The sequence below is a fragment of the Mytilus californianus genome, unplaced genomic scaffold (genome assembly GCF_021869535.1).
Source record: "Mytilus californianus isolate M0D057914Y unplaced genomic scaffold, xbMytCali1.0.p SCAF_3, whole genome shotgun sequence".
Classification (NCBI taxonomy): domain Eukaryota; kingdom Metazoa; phylum Mollusca; class Bivalvia; order Mytilida; family Mytilidae; genus Mytilus; species Mytilus californianus.
Window position 1 is genome coordinate 120,859,824 of NW_026262679.1, and position 23,482 is coordinate 120,883,305.

General features: G+C 31.9%; 2 protein-coding genes across 4 annotated transcripts in view; one reads left to right on the forward strand and one right to left on the reverse strand.

The window, feature by feature from the left end:
* The first annotated feature begins 7,771 nt into the window (after positions 1 to 7,771).
* LOC127735986 (free fatty acid receptor 4-like) lies at positions 7,772 to 13,044 on the forward strand. Its single transcript, XM_052246482.1, has 2 exons — positions 7,772 to 7,859; positions 11,804 to 13,044. Exon 2 carries the CDS (start codon positions 11,818 to 11,820, stop codon positions 12,922 to 12,924), a length of 1,107 nt encoding a protein of 368 aa, XP_052102442.1. The 5' UTR covers positions 7,772 to 7,859; positions 11,804 to 11,817; the 3' UTR covers positions 12,925 to 13,044.
* A 4,892-nt stretch (positions 13,045 to 17,936) lies between these two features.
* Positions 17,937 to 23,482, reverse strand: part of LOC127735988 (nicotinamide/nicotinic acid mononucleotide adenylyltransferase 1-like) — a 42,292-nt gene continuing 36,746 nt past the window's right edge. For 2 of the 3 annotated variants that reach the window (XM_052246486.1, XM_052246485.1), the window contains one exon: positions 21,494 to 21,716. In XM_052246486.1, the coding sequence (XP_052102446.1) occupies positions 21,602 to 21,716 (115 nt within the window). In that variant the 3' untranslated portion in view covers positions 21,494 to 21,601. Of the gene's footprint in view, positions 18,666 to 21,493; positions 21,717 to 23,482 lie in introns of those variants that run through there. The other variant, XM_052246484.1, reaches the window with a different exon arrangement.

The window sequence follows — 23,482 nt, forward strand, 5'->3', positions numbered from 1 at the left end:
GCCAACTCGAATACGAAGTGAAAGAGCTTTATAAACAGAACATTCCAAAAAGTTGTGCCCAACTCGGCAAAGGCAATCTTTGCCTAGGGTTAGAAAAACCTGAGTGTTTCGAATATTTCAAGGTTGTATGAATAGTAAATTTACAGAAAATGAACATATCAATGATGATATCATATCAATACAAAAGTGCTGACAACTGGGCTAGCTGATGATACACTCGGGGACGAAATGCTTGGTACCAAGTTGATTAAAGTCAAGCAAGAAATTACCTCTCAATTTTTTTGTTGTTGAAAAAAAGTAGTTTCATATGAAATATATAACAAAAATTGTAGGTGACGAATACTTGCATAACTCTGTATGTCGTCTTTAATACTTATTTTAAATGTGACTTTATCACCTGATTTTACTTGAAATGAGCAACATGACGGATGACACTAGTTGAGTAGGAACTCTTGACTCCAAAAGCACCGGAATGAATCCGGTTTTTTTATGGGGAGGGGGGGGGGGGGTCGTCTTGCTCAATGTTAAGAACACTTTGTAGTGTTTTGTTTACTGGTGTTTGTTTGTTCGTCTTTTTCTTTTTGCCTTAGTGTTTTTTGTCTTTCTTCGATTATGGTGTTTGATTGGCTTCTTAGCATTTTCTTCTTTTTTTTTTTATTCTAACAAATGTTTCGTATTTATTTTATTTTGCTTTTTCCCCCTCTGATCTCATTTGTTTATTTGATGACCAAGACAAAACTAAATCGTCCACCATATATTCAAATGCGTGTCCTAGATCTTCTTACTGGATGTTGCGGTTTTACTAAGTGTTTTCTGTCTGTGGTTTTGTTACTAATGTCACTGACTGGCCGACATTTTTGAAAAAGAATATTAACACAGAAATATTCTTGTTCTCACATTTTTTTTCTCCGCGTTCAAGTATCTTCCGCCTCCTGCACGTTCTTCCTTTTGTTAATACGTGTATAGGTTTAACTCGGATGGTTCAACTAGTTTATCTTCTATACATGAACTATAACTACTTAACAATTAAGATAATTATCACTGTGAGAACTTCCTGCTTGTCCGCGTAACTTATTATATAATATATATATCATTATGTAACATATATCATTAGGCTTCACTTTTAACGATATAACAATGAATAAATGTCTTTAATACAGTTCTCTTAAATACATGGAGTGTTTATATATATATGTGGTGTCGTACCTGATTTAGATGATTATTTGATAAATAGTAATCATGTGTGCAATGTCTCGTTTTTCATGGCAATCAGACGCCCTCGTAAGAATAATCGTTAACTAGTGTTTAGACGTTACATATATATCGAACCGTATTTTTCTCTTGCTAATTTAATATATCGTTCCTTCGTAGATTCAACGCCAACCACACCCATAGGCTGCGTGTACTGCACTACTGAATCTCAAATATGACTTTTATTGGCCATCGTAGAAATTTTAACTGCAAACTACCAACACCGCTACTCCTCGTGCGTCATTTGCGATCTAAACGAAGAGAACCAGAAATTTTAAAACAATGACACCAGATGGGATCGATGAAAATAGGTCTCGTACGAGCGAAGCGCTTTTCCGGATTAACCTTTATCAGGAACGATCAATTTCAGACATTTGAAAGGTGTAGAAGTATTAGGAACTACATAACCAAAAGTGACATGAAAAGAATAGACAAATATGTTTAACTTTGCTTGTGGTTGTTGAAACTATAGTTTCTTAGTAATTTCTACATTATCAACGGGGACATTTGGAAACATACGTTATATAGCAGTAACGAAGCACACACTACTGGGCTAATGATATCCTTGAAGACTAACAGTCAACCAGCAGTGGTACCGAGTTACTGTTAATAAATGAAAGTTATACTTTATAAATTTAGTGCGTCCGAAAAAAAAAACATGAAAATAACACTAATATAAATATCATGCCTCCGTAGCCCTTTTCTGGATTAATCTTCAGCATAAACGCTCAAAGCTGAAATTAAAAACCAAGAATGTATATGTATTGAAACGATTTAAGATCTTTATGACTAAAAGGGATCTAAAAAATAATATCCAAATTCATCTAAGGTCAACTTTGCTTGACGAAATTAGGACATTTTTTCTCTTAATTTATAAATTTATAAACTATGGAACAATTTAGAAAAGATATGTTATGAATTATGCCAGTCCCAAAATACTGACACTGAGTTGATAACCTTGGGGAATAATAAGTACCAAACACTTAAAGAACTGTAAAACAAAATGGACCAAAGCATAATAGCCTAATCACTCTAAGGTCAATTTGTCCGAGGGAGTAGGAACCTTAGTTTATTGTTAATTTGTAATTTTATAAACGGACAATTTAGAAAAGGTACGTGATAAATCATGTCAGTACCAAAACGCTGCTAATGAGCTGATGATATCGTTGGAGAATAAAAGTCCCCAAGCATCGGTATCTAGCTAGTGCTTTAAAAATGAAAGTAACACTTTTATAAATTTTATGCGTACGAAGATGTTTTTTTTTTACCGTCACCACGAAAACTCAAACCCAGACATTTGAAAGCCAGTAATGTATAAAACGTAGAACTGTTAGGAGATAAATGACAGAAGACGTAAAAAGAATAGCCAAATTCAGCAAAACTTAAAAAGTATACAAAAAAACCGAATTCCAAGGCAAATTCAGAAAGGGGAAGTCCATAAAGACTGACAAAATCAAACGCTTTCAATCAACGGACCAAGTGAAGAACAACTGCCATATTCTTGACTTTCCGAAGAAAATGGTGGGTTAAACCAGGTTTTATAGATAGCTTAATCTTTTACTTGTATGAAAAGTTGTTTATAATTCCGTTATATTGACAAAATTGGGCAAGTAACCAAAACAGACTAAATTCTTCCATAGATACAAAGATTTGGTTTAGAAGTTTGGATGTTCCTGTAGAAAACATATTTCAACCGGAATAATACATCCTAATTTCAACGCTGATGTTGTTTACCGAGCCCGGAAATTTAGATACGATCGGGGTAAACTTATCAATCTTTAAAAAAATTTACTCTAAAAGGTTGCTCATTAAATCAACACTGTAATTTGATCTTTGAATATTGTTTTTATTGGTATAAAACATTGATTTTGTTATCAATAGATTAAAACCAAACTAAATATTATTGTGATACACATATGCACATTCGCGATACTTCAATCTGTCGATGCCTATGTTTTTGGCATTGCATAAGGTCATGTTTTTCTCTGACTGTTAAGGCGTCTTTACACTGCATCCATTGGAAGTTGGATGTATACTGATTGATATTGTTTTTGTATTTTTTTATTAGTTGTTATTGACTTTGAATTAGCTGTCAATAACTGCGAGTGCTCTCAGATCTGTATTTGTGTCTTATTTATTTCAAGTGATGTATAAATACCCTGCTACTTCCGGTCTGTATTTTTGTTATATGTTTTTTGTTTTTTGCTTTGTAAAGATCTGAAGAGTTTTTTCAACTGATTTTTATAGTTTGTACTGTTACGCCACTGTCACATGTAAGGGGAGGGTTGGCGCCTTCAAACATGTTCAAACCCGCCACATTCTTTATGTGTCTGTCCCAAGTCAGGATCCTGTAGTTCAGTGGTTGTCGTTGGTTCATGTCTGTCATATTTGTTTTTCGTTAATTATTTTGTTATGCCGTTAATTATTTCATATTTTTCATGTCGGGGCCTTTTATAACCGACTAAACGGTATGGGTTTTTTTCTCATTGTTGAAGGTCGTACGATTGCCTATAATTGCTTACATCCAGTTCATTTGAACTTTGGTGGATAGTTGTCTCATTGGCACTCATACCACAACTCCTTATTTTTATAATCATAGGTTAATGTGATAATAATTGGGACCCAGCAGCCAAAACCGTATAAACATACATCACAGACATACAACGCAACCGACTAAAAATTCAAACAAACATGCAAATAAATCTAACAAAGACGCCAGGAAAAAAGGTGTAGATAGTGAATTTGAGAATGACGTCAACCAAACAAACAACTATTTGTCGTTGATAGTACATAACGTATATAGCATTCACTTTTTCGATAAAGTAAAAATAAAGTAAATATGAATACAAATACAAATACAAGGGTTCACAAATTAGAAACAATACTGTAAAAACCATGTGTGTCCGAATCGCACCGAATTACACCAGGAATGCTCAAAGTCAAAAAGTCAAATCTCGGAGGCGGGATACATAATACCGAGTCACGTCAAAAGTCATACGACCAAAAGAAACATATTAGCACGAAGACAAATAACGGGAAACTAAAAAAAAAATAAAAAGATACACAACTTCAGCATCTAGAATCTCAAGACCATCTTGTACTATTCGTGAAGTAGACACTGAATGTTTATCGATTAGGTCTTGGTACTTTCTGATGAATTTTTAGAGAAAAAGGACGAGACGTTCTTTGACAAAACCATGGCTCATTAATGTTTTGCTCGGACACCGATGACGTTTTACAAAGTCTGATTAGCAGCTGCAAGCTCTTTAATATTGTATGAGTTGAGAAATGTATACTCCATACACGGATGAAGTTGGTATATTGCTGCTAAGGTGAGGAAAATTTATAATTTCAAAATTGAAATCGTCTCGATTGTCATCGATTCTAATACTGAGATGACCGGTGTTGCCAAATTCAAGGTAAATGTCTATTTTTGTTATTTCCCATTCTTTTACATATAAACCTCGCCTGTTTCTAATAGTTCACCAGCAGCGGTATCGAAACAGTGATAGAAAAGCAAATAACACTTTTAATCTTGTGAGTTCGAAACGCTTTTAGTTACCGATTTACTCAATAAGGATCGTTTGGATATAGACATTGACTTTTTTTTGGTATACCTTGAAGTTTTGCATTTTTGCTATTTCTATTCTTTAACATAATTTATGTTTCATTGCTTTCTGTTAGGATTTTTTAACTTTTGTTGATGTATAATGTGAAAACAACACTTTATAAATGTCATGTGATCTGTAAGAAGAGCTTAACTGGATTTATCTTAATCAGGAACGCTCAAAGGCGAATATTTGAAAGTCAATGATGTATAAGAACCGAAACAGTTGAAGAGGTAAATGACCAAAAAGGGCCAATATTCAGCTTATGTCAACTTTGCTCGAGGGAGTATAAAATAGTATGACGTTTAAGATTTTAAGACTAGAAAAGGTTTCATCAAAAATATGAACGTTTCAATTTATGTGCTATGGTCTCTATACCCAGCGAGCAAATGATACCGAAATTTTGTTTTTTACTATTTTTTCTATACTTTTTCTATTTCATTTTCTGTGTAAAGTGACGTGCATATGTTGTTCTTTTATATATACATATAAACCTTTCGCGGGACAAGTCGTTCACTGCTCTCTCTCTCTCTCTCTCTCTCTCTCTCTCTCTCATTATATATTATTAATGACATTTTTTTAACAAGAGTAACATTGGGATTGTGGGTTCTAAATGATAAGAATAACTTTATTCATTCCCATGGGGATTTTGTTATTTCATCTATAGATGCATATCCGATATTAACAGATCTACTTGCGTTTTGGTAAAATTAACATTTGATTTACTAAAATGTCCTTTGGATTATGAAAACTTTAGCCAAATCATTTGCTCCTTTCGTGTATACATTATGTTGTGAGAAGTATTTAAGACAAAACACCTGCCAATATATAAAGCCTATCTTAAATGATCCATATGTCACTCACGATAAACAATGTTTTGTGTGAGAGCATGGGGAGCTATTCAATCTTCTTGTCGTATTTCATATTTTCATCTTATCCTATCATTTCTTATATATTATCCATATGTTTGATAGCCATGCAAATGATAAAGGATACTCGGAGTTTAGCACCATTTTTATTATTTGTATTTATTTAGACGATTTCATGGAGGTCTGTTCCATTGATGAAGAACAATTCGAAATGCTCGAACTAACGCAATTATGAAACCATAATGATTTGTACAGGCAGTTTTTCGTCAATTTCCGGTCCACTTGACAACGAAATCCACTAGAACTTTTTTTTATAAAACATGAATAGAAAAAGAGGAAAACGACAAAAAGAATTAAAAGATAAAGCAACAAACGGTCTTGTTATTGGCTTTGAACTAGCTATGAGTAACTGCGAGTACTATCAGATCTGTACTTGGTGTCGTCTTTGTTGTGGGGATGTATAAATACCCTATCACGTCCGGTCTGTGTTTTTGTTAAATCTGCTTTGTATCGATCTGATGAGTTAAGCCTTTTCAACTGATTTTCAATAGTTTATTCTTATGTTGTACTGTTACACCTTTATCCCAGGTTAGGCGAGGGTTTAGCGGCAGCAAACTAGTTTAACCCGGTGTTACGGCCTGAAATCACCTTTAAATTGTAGCAAACAAAAGACACAAATCAATAATAAAATTTAACAAGATTTATTATACACAAGTTTACAAGAAATATTATACAAATTGAAATGTCAACTCAACTGTTAAAATATAAGTCCGATCCTTTGACTTTTTTTATCCGGTATTCTTCTCTTAACTGTAATCGAATATGTCCAATAAGTTCACAATCTAGTATTATGTAGTTAACGTAAATAAAAGTGTCAATCCAACAACTCCAGATAACTTCTAAGAATCCAAGTATATTTTATGTCTAATATGAAAGTCTGACTTTGGTGTCTGTATATATATAGTTGTCACGGAAATTTCTAGAACACTATAGAAGTAAAAATCCTAGAAAACTATAGAACGGAAAAGTCCAGAATTTGTAGAAGATGATTATGCGGTATGGGTTTTGCTTATTGTTGAAGGTCGTACAGTGACCTAAAGTTGCTAACTTATATGTCATTTAGTCTCTGTTGGAGAGTTGTCTCATTGGCAATCATACCACATCTTCTTGTTCTTATATTCGGCAATAAATGGTTGTCTTTACAATATGTTAGGGTTCATTTGAAGGTATTGAAAAATATGGCCGTGTTCACAACCCACAATTTGCTCCGGGTACATACAAAAGATCTCAAAATCTCAAGAATATTGTTTTTTTACACATAAAATGCATTTGAATTTTAAGTATCTGGTTCCTGCCATGCCTTATAACGTTTCCATGTACACCTGTGTTTCTTTACTCAGATGTGAACTAGTATCTGTTTACCCTTCCAGGAGCACATGTGATCATCCCCAATTTTTATTGGGTTTTTATTGCTCAGTCTTTAGTTTTCTATGCATTGTTTTTTATTGCTCAGTCTTTAGTTTTCTATGTAGTGTTTTTTAGACTGTTCTTTATTTTTGCGTACTTATTCGTTTTTTGTTTTTTTTGTTTTTGTATATTGCAATGATATGGTCGTTGTTTTTGAATTATGATTTTTAATAGTCCATATGGAATCTTCTGCCTCGTTTTCTGACAAAAATCGAAATGCCTGCCATTAAATTAAAAAGCAGTTTCATTATATTAGGTATGCTTTTTAAGTTCTAGAAGAAAGCATATGTTAAACTTTAAAACCAGTTCAAGTAGGCATATCTGAAAAAAATATTTCATTGGTTAAAAGTAATTTATTATTTACTATCTGAAGTCTATTTGCATTTCCTCGTCAGATTAGTTTAATAATTACGTTAAATCAATACGTTTTACTAAATCACACAGTTACATTATTTATCTAATATAGTTTTATCAGTAAGCTGTTATCTGCATCCTGTGTGTAGAGTACTTTATTTAGTATAGCGACTAATTGATGTAATTTGAAGTATCAAACGTTAGTTTGCTGAAAGTTTATTGGTCAAGAATACGGAGACTGGTGACGTATTATCACTTCAGCAATGACTTCAGCGAAGGGTTACAATGGACCCTGAGAACTGCTGTTTAAGTAAGTTTTATTTCAATAATTATTTCAAAATTTTAAGTGATGCATTTCTGCAAATATGAAATGAAAATATTAACCATATAATAAGTTACAGTTATTTTTTTAAGTAAAAGCTATGGTCATTCTTGACAAAGTATTTTATTTTAATTCAGCAGTATACAATTTTTAGGCATATGCAATTTTATACACTGTATATGTTGGATTCATATCGACGTCCGGTCTCTAAACGAATTCTGTGCTTTAAATCGACGTCCAATCTGGCCTTGTGGTCATAAATCTTTCGAGCACGATTTTTGTACTCGGACTCAGAAATCAACCAATCAAAATACTGGATTTGATGTTTCGAGCACATATTTTGTAATCCGAGTACTGAGTAAAGTTTTATGACCGAAGGCCCTGACGTTATAATGAAGTAAGACTCCAAATCGACGGCCGATTCTATGCATCTCTTATCGCCGTCTTTTTCGATTCTTGGCTGTTGTTTAATAAAATTCATAAAAATTCTGTTTTCATAATTCATTATTGTGGTACATCGGTAATGATTTATATTTTAAAAAACGCGTAGTTCATCTGAACAATTTCAATGACAAATTTGAAAATCTCTACCATTTGTGGCTAACGTCTTTGAATTTACGCTGTTTTGATAATAAAACCGTTACAATGTCCAGAATATTCAACTTTTTTTTTAACTGTATAACTGTGAAATATTGTTTTTTTTCAAGAGATACAAAAGCTGCTGTCGTTAACGTGTATGTGCAACCCCTTCCGTTCATAGTTAAATGAAAGCTTTACAATTTTGTACAGGCTATAACACCTTGGTTAATCGTTATTTTATTTCTGTGTCATTTGTAACCACGTTTATTTGTCCCTTGTCTTAAGTTAATTCATGAGCACCCAGTTGCACCTTCTCTCTCTCTCTCTTTCCTGGTATGGTTTACTTCTGCATTTGACAATAGCTACCGACTGGAAAATGGTTAGTTTCCGGTGATCTTGGCCTAAAACCGGGTTTTAAGGAGGTTTTCAATGAGTTGGTTTGATTCAACTTGCAGTAAGTAGTCTGTAGCATCCAGGTACTAATGACTAGAATTAAGGAAAGTCTATTTTTTACCTTAATAACGGTTGTGTTACAATTATTCAAAAGTTTATTTTCTATATAAAACAGAGGGCGAGGTATGTAGGATAGTTTGCTGTCCCCTTGACCTAATTACAACCAATAGAATTCATAAAAAGGGTTTTTCTATTCCAAATTTCCAATTCCAAACACTTATTGATTTCATTAGGGAAGGGTTAAGAAACGGTTGACAAACGAATGACAGACACAAAGCGATAAGAACATTTTATGCCAGTGACCGACCTGAAAATTGATATATGAATATACAGGAAACCCATCATATAGAGTTCATTTGTGTTATGAAAAAAAAAATTATAAATCTTTGATATACAATTATAAATAAATGAGTGGTGATGACTTTAAGATCATATGTTCCCTCATTATAGATCAAACGAAGGAAATTGCACTTTGGTGAAGTGTTTCTTAGTATAGAAATACATCAAAGGTGTTAAGTTCTGTATTTAATTGGAGTTGAACACGTGAATTCTCATTCGGTCTGTCTTTGGTTTAGGTAAGAGGCTTTTTTATATAAGGTTTTTGTTATTCTTAAATAATTTTGGATCAATTAACATGCATTTTAAAATCGAAAATAACATTTTTTTTCTGTAATAATTCCTTGCAGATGGGTAATTCAAAGAGATCTCAAAAACCATTCAAAAGAGGAGAAAAAATACCAAGGGACTATCAAAAACCATAAGTCGGAGAAGAACAGATATTACAATGACCAAATATATCAGTCGATAAAAAACTACACTGAATATCAAAAGTTGAGCAACACAAAACTTGCCAAAATTGAGTGGAATTGGTGCTCCGAAAGAGTTAACAGATCCTGCTCTATACGTGAGACATTCGATGTGTTACGAAATATGCGTGATTTTGAAAACACAGTCTTATTTTCTATGATAACCAACTGTGCTCTTCTTATCAATTACATGTTCTTTTGTTCAAATGAGACATGGTTAAAAGAAAAATTTACTTTTCTCATTGTAATTTTAATTTCTGTGTAGCAACTTTCGAGCACCAAACGCTTAAGGAATATGTGTTCCCGATTTGATATCATTTACCGGGCTGGCGATTTCTATCGTGATATCATTGATATAATGTTTCTGTTTATAAAATTTTGAATTGTTCAAACTACTAAGGATTTTCTAGCCCAGGAACAGATTACCTTAGCTTTGTTTTGCAAAACCTTTTAGAATTTCGGGTCTTCAACTCCGTACTTTTTATGAACTTTTTTATTCGAGCGTTATTGATGATTCTTTTGTAGACGAGACGCACACAATTATAAGCCTGGTATCTTTCATGAGCTATGTATTGCTTACAAGGAAGATTTAGAAGTATGGGTTCCCAATGGAAAAGTTGAAGTCCCTTCGAAAGTTTTACAAACGCATCATAATTTGGTCGTCGACCGTTATAGAATATCTGTTTCACATATGTCAAAGTTGCATTCCTTTTGTCGTAACCACACTCCCGTCCTTATGTCGTAACCACACTCCCGTCCTTTTTTATTCGTTTGGAAAATTACCGAGTGCCATTTACTGCATTGTTACAAGCAATGAGTAGTACGACTAGTGCTACTAGTTGAACAGAGACCGCTTAGCCTTCGGTAGCACTTGCTCCCTGTCCCCGTTTTCGATGGGATTCGTGTTGCTCATTCTTTAGTTACCTGTGTAGTGTTTTGTAATTGTTGTTGGTCTTTTCGTCGTTTTCTTTTTGATCATTGTGTTTAATTTTCCACTTGGTATTTCCGCTTTTTTTGCCAAAGACATTATTATTATGCTATATATTAAATGGTTTCCCAGCTAGAATATTTTATTTGCAGAATGATTGTATACAAAACGTCAGCTAGAATATTTTATTTGTAGAATGATTGTATACAAACCGTCAGCTAGAATATTTTATTTGTAGAATGATTGTATACAAACCGTCAGCTAGAATATTTTATTTACAGAATGATTGTATACAAACCGTCAACTAGAATATTTTATTTTCAGAATGATTGTATACAAACCGACAACTAGAATATGTTTTTGCAGAATGATTGTATACAAACCGTCAACTAGAATATTTCATTTGCAAAATGATTGTATACAAACCGCCATTTCTAACGGATATTTTAAGATATTGCTATGGTCAACGCTTTTTCACGCAAATAAAAATAAAAACAGCAGCAATAAATCCTTAATCAAATTTATATAAAATGCGCAAAGGTTTTGAAATCTTTTGATTTATTAGGTACTGAAATATTTGAAATAAAGTTTATTTTTTCAGAGGCGTGATTAATCTATTAATCCCTTTATTCTACATAGAGTCACTTACATACAAGCTACATAGAATAACAAAAATGAGATGTGGCATGATTGCCAATGAAACAACTATCCATACATGATTGATTGTTGGTTGCTTAACGCTGACCAAAGGACAAAGATGTGGACAATTACATGTCATGTATTCTTATAATATCTAAGATACAATTTTGAAATTCGCTTCATATTTGTACTTTATTCATGTTTTATGTGCAAGAGTACGCAGAACCCAAGTGTCAGAATCATGTTTTTTTCTTATTACCGGACATTTGTACTTGTTTGCACACTTCAAGAAATGCTTGTTTTACACTACCTGAATCGAACTGTAAGTAGATCTTGATTGGTACTTGGGCTGATGACAACATTATTTGTTGTACTTTATGGAATAGTAATTATCCTCGATAAACACTTAGAGTTGAAATATTGGTATAATTATTTCATAAATTTTCTTAGTCATCATTACATGGCCACCAACCCACATTTGCAATGTAAAGATATAAATATGACACTTATTTCCAATCCTTTTTCAGATCAAGACTGAAATATGGTAGATACAACACAAAACAAGTCTTATTTCTTTGATGAAGAGGCAGGATGGGGTAATAGATCTTACTTCACATTTTTCTCCGAATTCAATCGACCATGGAAAGGACTGTCTTATTTAGAATCTATCATATATATCGTGTTATTTCTAGTATCAATGTTTGTAAATATCCTCATCTTTTACCAAATAATCAATATTAAAAGCACACGAACAGTGACAAATTACTTCATGTGTAACTTGGCTTTAGCGGACATCTTCTTTACTCTTACAAGTCCTTTAATAGCAATACAACGCATAACTGAAACATGGGTTCTGGGCGGATTTATTTGTCATATGATGGTTTTCAATTTATTTGTTTCCGGTTGCGTCATTATTTGGACCATGACGATGATAAGTATTGACCGCTATATATGTATAAACAGACCATCATCAAAGAAAATTACACCTAGAATGGCAATCGTTTTCATAATAATAATTTGGATCGGTGGATTTTCGGTATCATCGCCCATTGCAATGTATTTTGTCATTCGACAATTCCCGTTCGGAACAGAAACTGTAAAAATCTGTACACTTATTTGGCCGGTATCTAAGGTCAGGATATCCGTCGTTTTCACCGTTTTTCTATGTGCATTAGGATTTTTAATTCCGTTGGCTATTCTCGGATTGAACTATTTTCTCATATTGAAAAGATTCTGTAAATCTAGACGAGCAATAGCTAGCATCAAAGGAAATACATTGACAAAGAACAAGCGACATAGAGAAGCCAGAGATCTGCGAGTGATTCAAACACTTGTTCTAGTGGTAGTCTTATTTCTGTTAATGTGGTCGCCTATATTTATAGTATTTGTGTTAATACAATTGGACGGAATGGAAGATAAAATGAAAATGTCATCTCAAATGTTTATAGCAACTTTAGCCATAGCCGTTTGTAATGGGTGTCTTAACCCATTTGTATATGGAATTCGTAACTATCGGATTAAACGATCTGTTTTAAGATGTCTATTGTGTCGAAAGAGACAAAGAAGAATAAAACAAGACAACGAACCCAACCATAACCAGTCTGTATATGCAATGAGTTTTACTCAAAACTCAAGTTCCGTTTACTAGTTTGTTAGTTATTGTTCCTTTGTAAATTTACATAATAGCATAATATACTGTTATCGCATTAGTAAAGATTAAAATAGTTTTTTAAATAAATTGTATAGAAGGGTTTTCTTTATATTCATTAAAAATATATAATGCATAGAATTTACTTTATCGTCTAGAGGATGTATGCAAGGTACTTCATCGGAACATCTAATTGAGTTTATAAACATGTATCTACCGCATAAGTTGGCGTTTTTAGCTTGCAATAAATTATTTATTCGTTATTTAACAAAATGAATGTGAAAGAACTGAAATTGTTTATCAGATTGAATGCATAAACTAATCGCCCCTCTGCGCAAAAGTGAAGTGGTGATAAAACAGATGTACTTATAAATGAAAACAACACCAAGTCTTTATAAATGTCAGGCGTTCGAAGTGTTTTTTTTCTGGATTTTCAGGAATGCTCAAAGCCGAATACAAAATGTATAAGAACCGAAACAGTTGAAGTACTAGATGACCAAGAAGGACGTAAAAATAATAGCCAAATACATCTAACTTTGCCTGATCATTTTATCTTTTAATGAATTTATAGATACAAATTCAAGATAATACAAGTGGTTAAAATGTTTGTATTTATGGAAATTGACAACTCCGCCATAAAAGTATCTCATGTTTCGTCTTCTCCGCATACATAGGTTATTGCAGGCGAATATAATTTCTGAGTACTCTTTAGCTTTAAGATTAAATCGAAACGAAAAAAAATAAGAAGGACACCATATATAAACGATCAGCGATTTTATTCTTATAATTCACAATATAACAAGTGGCAAAACGTCAAATAAATATAACATAATCAGTAACAACTACAATGTAAACCAACGACTAAACGTCTACGTAAACAAACAAACAATACCCGTACATAATAATGTGACAAAATAACATAGTTCTTAAATCTTTGTAAATTAAAAAAAGCTGTCGTTTTGGCAAATAATAAAGCTTTTAATCGAATGCCTCTTTGGTTCATTGTTATACTAGAACATTTTTGGTTAGACAAATCTATGTTGAGTAAGGAAATAAATGCATTTCTGTGTAAATGTTTAATAAACAACTAATAATTAAAGACAAATGTAAAATTATTGGAAAAGCACCCTATATCATTTTTCTTTTTGGAATTAAAGTACATATATATCAAAATTTTAAAATGCTTTAAACTTTGCTATGTAATAATATGTATATTTTCTTTTTAAAATAAAATCTACTAAAAGGATCGAAGTCAATGTGTTTATATGGCACAAGGTAAAACACTTTGTAATGTATACAAAAACCTATTCAATTCACCTGTTAGCTTCTTTGTAAATATTGCTCTAGCGACCTGCATTTATTATCAAGAAAAGGATTTTGAAAAAGTACGGATGTCCAAGTCATACCTTATTTAAGAATTGAATGCTTCTTTTTGTAAATTTATTGAGGTGTAAAAGCGTTGACCGAAGTACATTTTAAAATGTGCGCTCGATCAACGCTTTTACAACCCTATAAAATTACTAAAAGAAGCATTCAATACTTATAATTACACGTTTTGCTAGGATCACGAAAACACGATTTCTATCAAGTTTTTCTTTTATTTAACTGTGCACTTTATTGTGGAAGCTCGCTTCTTCATGAATGTAACATTTCATTTTGAAATGAAGGTTACTTTTAGAATGACGCGAGATTGCTGTTAAAAATTAAAATAACGTATTATAATGAAACATACATGTAATGTAATTATTATGTGAGAACAATATAAAGTTTACCTGTGCTTGAAATGTATGCTCTTCTGTTTTTTCAAAGTTGAGGCATATATTTTCTTTAGACTATTTTTCTTGTGTGTGGCAATTCATTTTCTCCTTTCGGCCATTTTGGTTACTGAAAAAGTTTGCAATTGTTTTGGGCAATTTTAATACGCTATTTTATACAAAGTTATCCAACGTATATTTTGATAACTGTCGGAATGTTTTTATTGTTTCTGTGTTTTATAGTATGATTGGAGACTATCGAGCAATTTATGACAGTATTTGTTAGATTGATTTGCCAAACGTAATTTATAATTTTTTGACATTACCCCGCAGCTATTTTTTCAATACACAGTTGTAGAATGATCGACCTCTAGCAAAGAAGTCCGCTCAAACTGGCGGTGCTAGGGGTCGTCGTGAACTTGCAGTGAGGATATAGTTTTTAATCCATGTTGAAGGCCTTACTGCAACTTTGAGATGAAGAACACAAATAAATCCACAGTTCCTTTGCTTTTGGTGTATTCATTGCGCTTACGGATTTTGTGTCATTAGTTGATACACCATATCCTTTCAATTCCTTCAGTCATTGCATGAAGCAGCAATATTTGACAAATATCGTTCATCTTAAAACTTGATCATAACAATATTTCTCGCCATTACATCTAAAGGATGTTGGCTATATATGTACATTCTCAATTCTTTCCTAATATTTTGTAACAGAATTCTTTCCTAATATTTTGTAACCGTCTTGCTTTTTCGAGGCAAGGCATTAAAAAAGTTAGTAACTACCTGTAAATTTATAAATATTGTCTAAAAGCATATATCACAAATGCACTTCTGATAATGTTTCTTTCCCATTCTAGTTACATCCATTACTAGTATATTTTCGATTCAGTGTAACATTCATTTATTCAAATACATTAACATTCAGAGATATAAATTTTCCATAGAGATCATATAAATTACATCAAACGTAAGGCTAATATAGTAATATTTTAAAAAATACCTGCTTTTTAAACCGAATTGATTTTAATGTACTAATACTCAATGTATAGGCAATATCATTTATCACAGATATGCAAAAAGCAAATAGAGAACAATCTTATATACACTCTACACAAAATACTTTTGAAGAAAATAAACCTAGTACATCTTAACATGAAATTTTTTTTACGTGTTTTCAGTTGTCAGATGGGGTTGTACAGTATCAATATGCATTTAACTATAAAATTGATAAACAAACACAATTCTAAACGTCCTAATACTGTTACATCGACAGGCACTTAACGAAAGCAGTTATTTAGGTTTACATATGATTGTGCTGATAAAGATGATTTATCAAAGCGGATTATAAAATAAATATAATTACAAAATACGGAAACCTAGAGGATTGCAAAAATTATCTCACTTCAATTAGGAACTTTTAAAATGAAAATAACATTTTATAAATGTGTTCAGATAGAAGCAAATCAAATGTTCATACATTAAGAAACAAAAATGCCCTAAGCGACAGCAAAAAGCCGAAGGATTGTATATTCATCTGAAGTATGTACTCGGGAACAAAACGGGGACAGATTTACAGAGCCTGTCTTGTCAGACAAAGTCTTACACAAATCGCATTCATAGCTACATCTACGACTAAAGAAGGATGTTCCATTGCAACTTTCGTGAAATTTCCTGATTTCAGGCACCGTTATTTACTATCAATATCAAGAATTTGACAATCAGTTTTTCTTTTAAATTTTAGGAATCCTTCAGCGGAGGTCAAAATTGTTTTTCTATTTTTTCAATCAAACAATGTGAACCCGAATAGAACAATAAGTACAGCTGTTTTACATCGGAAGGATGGGCAATAATTAAAACTATTTACTACAGCCATTGTTTGGTGGGTCGTGAAGTTTGATTTCTTCTAAAGAGAGAACTGTAAAAAAAACCTTGACAGGAAATTGACATTTCTTACATTCATATAAAGTTTCTTATAAGTGGTAACATGATTTTTATGTATGTGTTAAAAATATATTTTGAATACTTAATTGTTACAAGTGCCATTATTTGGCACAAGCATGGTCATGGTCATGGCATTTATACGTTGGTCTGCAAATATTATTAACAATAACCTTTTTTAATGGCAAGCTAATTCTATATAATAGCATTGCAACCAGACATGTCGTCAGCAGAAAGACCATCACAATCCAATTTAAAATCAAAATTACACGTTTTGAATCACTTTCAAATAACATGAAACGGTATCACTTTAAAAAAAAAGTTGGACGCAGTGAAACAGATCAACATCGACCTTAGTCAATAGCAATCAACATTTCATTACAAATTTAAGATTTAGATCAAATAGCATAAGCAAATCCACATGGAAGTGGTCATGTCAGACGGACGACCACAAACCAGTGCCTTTTATTGCGAACCAAAATGAAACTTTTCCCCAGAGTCATCTACTATTGGTCAATCTATTCAAACTTTTGTCAGTTCTATTATCCCATTGAACAAATGCAACAGCTATTGTTCTTTGTGAAGTTTATTCACTGGGACCTTTAAATGTCTTCAAAGAGAAATCCATCACTCATTGATTAATTTACCTGATTAAAAAAATTATCTTCTAAAAGATGAGAATACATGTTTTTACTCACAAAACTGCATGTGATATTGTATTTATTCAATATAAATAATATATTTTCAATCTGTTCAATATTAACACTGATTTTTAAAAATCATAAAGTTGATTTCTGACAAAATTTTTAACATTGTTCCTATTGAAATTTGCATTTTTTTTGTTATAGAATATATTTAAGAAGGCCTTTATTTAAATATCGTCATTTCCCAATTTTTATTTGTCAAACACACACAAAAAATCAATAGGAACAACTTTTTGTCAGAAATCAACTTTTAATGTTTGAATCACTGTTTACATTGAACAAATTGATGATATATTATTATTTGATATTAAATAAATACAACATCACATGCAGTTTTGTGAGTAAAACATGTATTTTCATCTTTTAGAAAATATTTTTTTAATCGTGTAAATTAATCAGAGTGATGGAAATTTAAAGGTCCCAGTGAATAAACTACACAGAGAACAATAGCTGTTGTATTCATTCAATTGGATAATAGAACTGACAAAAGTTTAAAAATAGATTGAACAATAGGAGATGACTCTGTGGAAATGTTTCATTTGGTTCGCAAAAAAAGACTCAAAATATTGCACTATTATCAATTATACATGAGCGTAAAACAATACATACTGTGAGGTAATTGATAAAAACAATAAGAGTATGATCGCTGCTTAAATCTGCGCGACAAAATTTTTACAAAAATTGAATAAAACTACTCTGCTTTGATAAAAAAATAATGCGTCAGCAGTATTTGACAATTTGGTTTAAAGCCGTTGCTTTGGTAAATATAACTGTAAATATGTGTTCGTGAGTAAAACAATACTGATTGACATTAAGCGAACATATTACGGTATTCATTCGCAACATTTAAACATTAAAGCAAGGAATGTTGGCAGTTTACTTATCATATTGAACACATGAAACAGCAGAACAACAAATTGGTAAATAGCCTCAGTCAGCAGAAGAAAATTCTTCCATTCTTTTTACGATGTTTCAAAACCTTTCCATTAGGAATTGTACTCTTAACATCAAGATACTTCAAACACAAGTTTCTGGAGCATATCCAACTATACGTACATTTCGGACACGTCTGACCAAACCACTAATATCTGGTCTCATGCAGGATACATGCCGTGGCGATTTAGGTGATGGTGGTCCAACCCAGGAATTGGGATGAACTCTTTTTGGTGATCTTGGTCTTTCCTCCTCCACTACTATGTTACGTGTTTGGATGGGTTGTGGTCTGGGAGACTGGTGGGGTGATCCGTCTAATTCATCTTTTCCATCGAATTTGACATTCTTTTTTGTTTCATCTACATCTTTTTCATTGGTTGGTGTTTTTATCATTCCATTAAGAATTTTGCTGTATTTAGAAAAATAGATGGTATTTTTGTATATTTGCAATCATGTTAACAACTTCATAATTTAAATACAAGATAGTATTGCATTTGTAACAGAAGATAACAAATAAAACACATGTATTTGTTTTCATGCATACTCAAACGTAACTTCATACAAAATATGAGAAAGATAATAAATACATTGATCTAACATGCGTACACAAAAAAAACGTGGATCATCATAACAGAATCTTGTATGAAGAAATACAATAATATATATAGAAGAAGTTAAAACAGATTGGTGACAGTTTCAAGATATACCTTTTCATAATATACGAAGAAGGTTATATTATTTTTTTCATTGTCCTTAAGTTCTCTCCATTGTATATTCTTAGACAATATATCGAATGCTTTGATTTGAAGGTACAAATTATATTTTAAACAGTCACTGAAATATGGATACTATGATATGCACAATGTTCAAACACTATTGATTTGAACGTATAAAAACTTACAAATTGACAGCTGATTCTATGTCCCTCTATAGAAGTACTTTTATTTTTTTTAAATCGACGTTCAGTTCGTTGCATCTCTAGTTAACGTCTTTTTGGGGTTATTTTCTGCAACAACAGAATTATTTATACATCCCGCACAGACAAACGGACGCCCCATTGAAGGAAGGGTTTAACTGCAGGAACGGGAGAAGCCAAGGTATGACCATATTTCTATACCCCAGTCAACTCTTGTGATGATAGAAAAAGAAGAAAAGGTATAAGCAAATAACATAACGCGGAGACCTTTTGTTTCGACATGCTGTTCTATAAGAAAATCATCAAAGCCGCTGAAAAGAACAGCACATTTGGGCCCTTCGCTTTCTTTCAAGGTCCAAAACCTCATTACCAATATAGAACTACACTAAGCTAAGCTTAACAAGAGCCCTATCCCTAGAACATAAACCTATCAGTAAACTAAAACTTAATCCTTTTATACAGGACCCCTACAGTACAGGGAAACAAATGTAAATGTTTGCATAAAACCTAAAAATATGTTCCAATAATTTGTTGTCGATGTTTGTCTTGATGTTATTTTCATAAGATAAGATAAGATAAGATATTTTATTCCAATTTAAGGGCCCATGAAGAGCAAAGTAATTTATTACAATGATTTAGATAATTGACACATGTTATGATATATCTTCACCATATCTGTCCTTTTATTATGTTTAAGTTGCCTCTTTGGATTGGATTTTGCCTTTCCTTTCCATAAGTCAACTTAATCTCAAATTTTACATGTATGATTTCTAACATTGTCTATTTATGCAGCATAATACGACGAAGAAATTTCTTCACAGATAACACAAAAATGCATTAATCAATCATTAAACCATATTGTACATCGATAAGAGGAGAAATGTATAGGATTCTGTTTTAAAAATACATGGCCTCATATTGGACGTCGTTTAGAGGATAAAAATGTTGGACTTTGATTTGATCATACTGTTGCTTCAAGATCGGACACCGATTTAAGGAAAGTGCATAATAATGGAGATGTGACACAGAAAAAGTTTAAACAACTGAAGTATACTCAAGGTACTATAGTTGCATATAAAGATAAACTGTAAAAAGCCGAAATTAACAAAGCCCTTGTTACTTTTAACAATAGTTTTCTCTTTTTTTAGTAAAGCTTAGATCGCATTGTATTTCAAAGTGTTTTTTAAAGAAAACAAAACTACGTAAAACCGCATTAAATCTTTTTCAATAAAACAGAACCTTTCAATGGATAAGGGAATTTTTTTATAACGTTTTCCTGTCTTTTTCAAGTGTTATTAGTATTAAATTCAAATAAATCTATAACAATGTAGAATATTATTTACAAGAATATTTCTAATAATGTACTAAACATCTTTCAATGTAATTATTATAAACACATATATTGCAGCATATAGAGCACCTTATTTTTCACCAAAAATAAATTCACGTGTCCTAGTTTTTAAGACCATTATCAAACTGTATACTGCTTACGAACAATCCATTCACCAGTTTAAGATTAGGAAGAAAATAAAAAAGATTCTTCAACAACCAAACAATAGAAGTCATCGAAGACATGATCTAAGAAGAGACCACAACGTGACTTTAGTTGTTATCGCTAACAAAATAATAAGTGAAACTCCAAAATATAAAAAAAGGGTTGATATATCAAAATGTACAATTTAAAAGCGGTTCATACAATCATTGACTTAAAATACCTGTTACATTTCGAACATTTCACTTTCAATGACTATATTTCATTTTCAACTGATTTCACTATACTTTTATGATACAAGAAAACATTAGCAAAGCCCCTTTTACTTTTTAAAATATGTTTTCTTCAATTCAAAAATAGCTTTAGATTAAGGATCCGTAATGTATTTCAAAGAAGAAATATCTTTATACTTATAATTATCAAACATACAGTAAACATTTATTACACAATGACGAAATTAACAAAGCCCTTGTTACTTTTAACAATAGAGTACTCCTTTTTAGTAAAGCTTAGATCGCAATATATTTTAAAGAATGAATACCTTCATATAAATCTTAAACAAACATGCAGAAATGCAAGTTCCTACAGTGACACATGTTTCGTGTATCAATGGTTCAATTCTATACCACAACAAAAAGTTTGCAATATGTTAGAGTTGTTGTCCTTATATTCGGATTTACTTTTCACAACTGTGTTAAGTGAATGTTGTTCAGAGAAGTTGTCAAAAGCCTATGTTCAAACACAAAGCACTTTTTTTTAAAGTGGGCATGTCAATCATAACTGTATAAATACATCATGGACAATAATGAGAATGGCAAGCAATATGACATAATAATAAAATACTATTTATTCAAATATTTATCACAAAGTTGTCCTACTAAGTCACAAGCAAATTTCTCTGGCAAAAGTACGAAACATATAATCTTAACGCAGTTTCTCACAAACGTCGCATGCCTGTTCGTTTTCTTTGTTTGTAAGATTCGGAAATATCCTTGTCGAATTTTATCGACTTCTGTTTCTTTGATGAATTTGGTTGGTCTTGTTCCATTTTTCTGAAAATGGACAATATTCACAGAATAATAATATTGACTTCACCTTTCAACTTTTAAACCATAAGTTTAAATAGAAAGAGCAATTTTACAACCGCGGTTCATATCTTTTTTAATGAATTGAATAGTGTCTGAAAAAAATGAAAAATATTTATTTCAAATAATTTCAGCGATTATTGTCTATGATTAAAAAAATGCATGTCAGGAAACAGAAACTTTCGTAAATAATATTTTGAACTGTTTATGAAAACATCGCATACGAAGTGAAAAGAGCTATTCGAATTAAAACAATCCGTGAATCGCAATACTTCCAGTTTCATTGGCCAGATTTTACCAAAGTAAAGTGTTCTGATTTTTAAATGCAGCTGAATAGATTTGATCTTTATCTTACTAATTAAAGTCAATTTTACCGTCAAAATATAGAGAACGTATACGAGCCGAGTGTATTGCATTTAAATTCGAAGCTAATATGGCGATATTATCCATTATGAATAACAATTACTTAAGAGGTATTGTTATAGACAATACGCGTAAGTAATTGTTATAGACTCAATATCCATATTTTCCCGTTGTTAATATCCTTGCGTTCCCGTTGTTTATTATCCTATTTTCCCGCTGTTATAACTCTACTTTCCCTTTGTTAATAATTCTACTTTCCCGTTGTTTATATTCCTACTTTCTCGTTGTTAATATTCCCACTTTCTCGTTGATAATAGCCCTACTTTCCCGTTGTTAATAATCCAACAATCCTGGTGTTGATAATCCAATGAATCAAAATCAGCAGAAAAGTTATCTGGCGATGGCAGAACATTATAAATACATGCAAAATGCTGTTATGAGGTTTTTTGCAATGCTATTCACTTACTTGCATTAACAATAATAAAATTGTTAGTTTTAATTAATAAGGAATACATTTTACAATATATAACACCAATGTATGGCAGTTAACTACAAAGTTACGAAATTTTAAAACTTACAAATCGAATAATCAATTCACTACGAAAACCAAATAAAAAAAATTAAAAATCCTGCATCATTAGAACGGCATTTAACGCTTACGACAACAAAACCGCAACGCCAAACATGGACACTGGTGTGAAAGCTTCTAGCAACAAATTCCAGTAAGAATTATTTGAGTCTATCTTCGAGTTTGGTAGCTCTGAGGGAAAACGGCTATTGTTTACATTTCCCCCAATTAGCCATTTCAGAAAAATATATATATATATGTATATGTAGTTCTAAGTTTTAATTGTTATATCCAATAAATATGATTCTTCGAAATAACGCAAAATGTTCCAGAAAATTCTACCTGGCACATTAACTGCAAAAAATGAACCTGCTCCCCATCACCATCTTTGAAGTTTCTGTATTTTATTAAGGTATTGCTGTTTACAAGTGAGATGCAGGAAAACTCTAAAAATTCTTAATTTCAGAAAAATATTGAACCACAAAAAATCATTATTCTGAAGAATCTCCTGTTTCTAAATGTAAAGCACACAATGTTTTCGGTAATAAGAAATAAACAACTATTCTCGAGGTTAAATAGAGGCGAAAGAGACCAAAGGGACATAAGTCGAAAATAAACTGACAACGCCATGGCAAAAAAAGAAAAGGACCGAAAGAAAACCAACTGTATACAAAACATAATATAGAAAACTAGAGACTAAGCAACACGAACCCCACTACAAACTTATAAATTTAAAGATACCAAACTTATCAACATGTACAATTGGATATATGTAAAATTGATGACATAATTAGACAGACTC

Coding starts and splice junctions, on each gene's coding strand:
- LOC127735986 (XM_052246482.1), top strand. CDS start 11,818: ATGGTAGATACAACACAAAACAAGTCTTATTTCTTTGATGAAGAGGCA.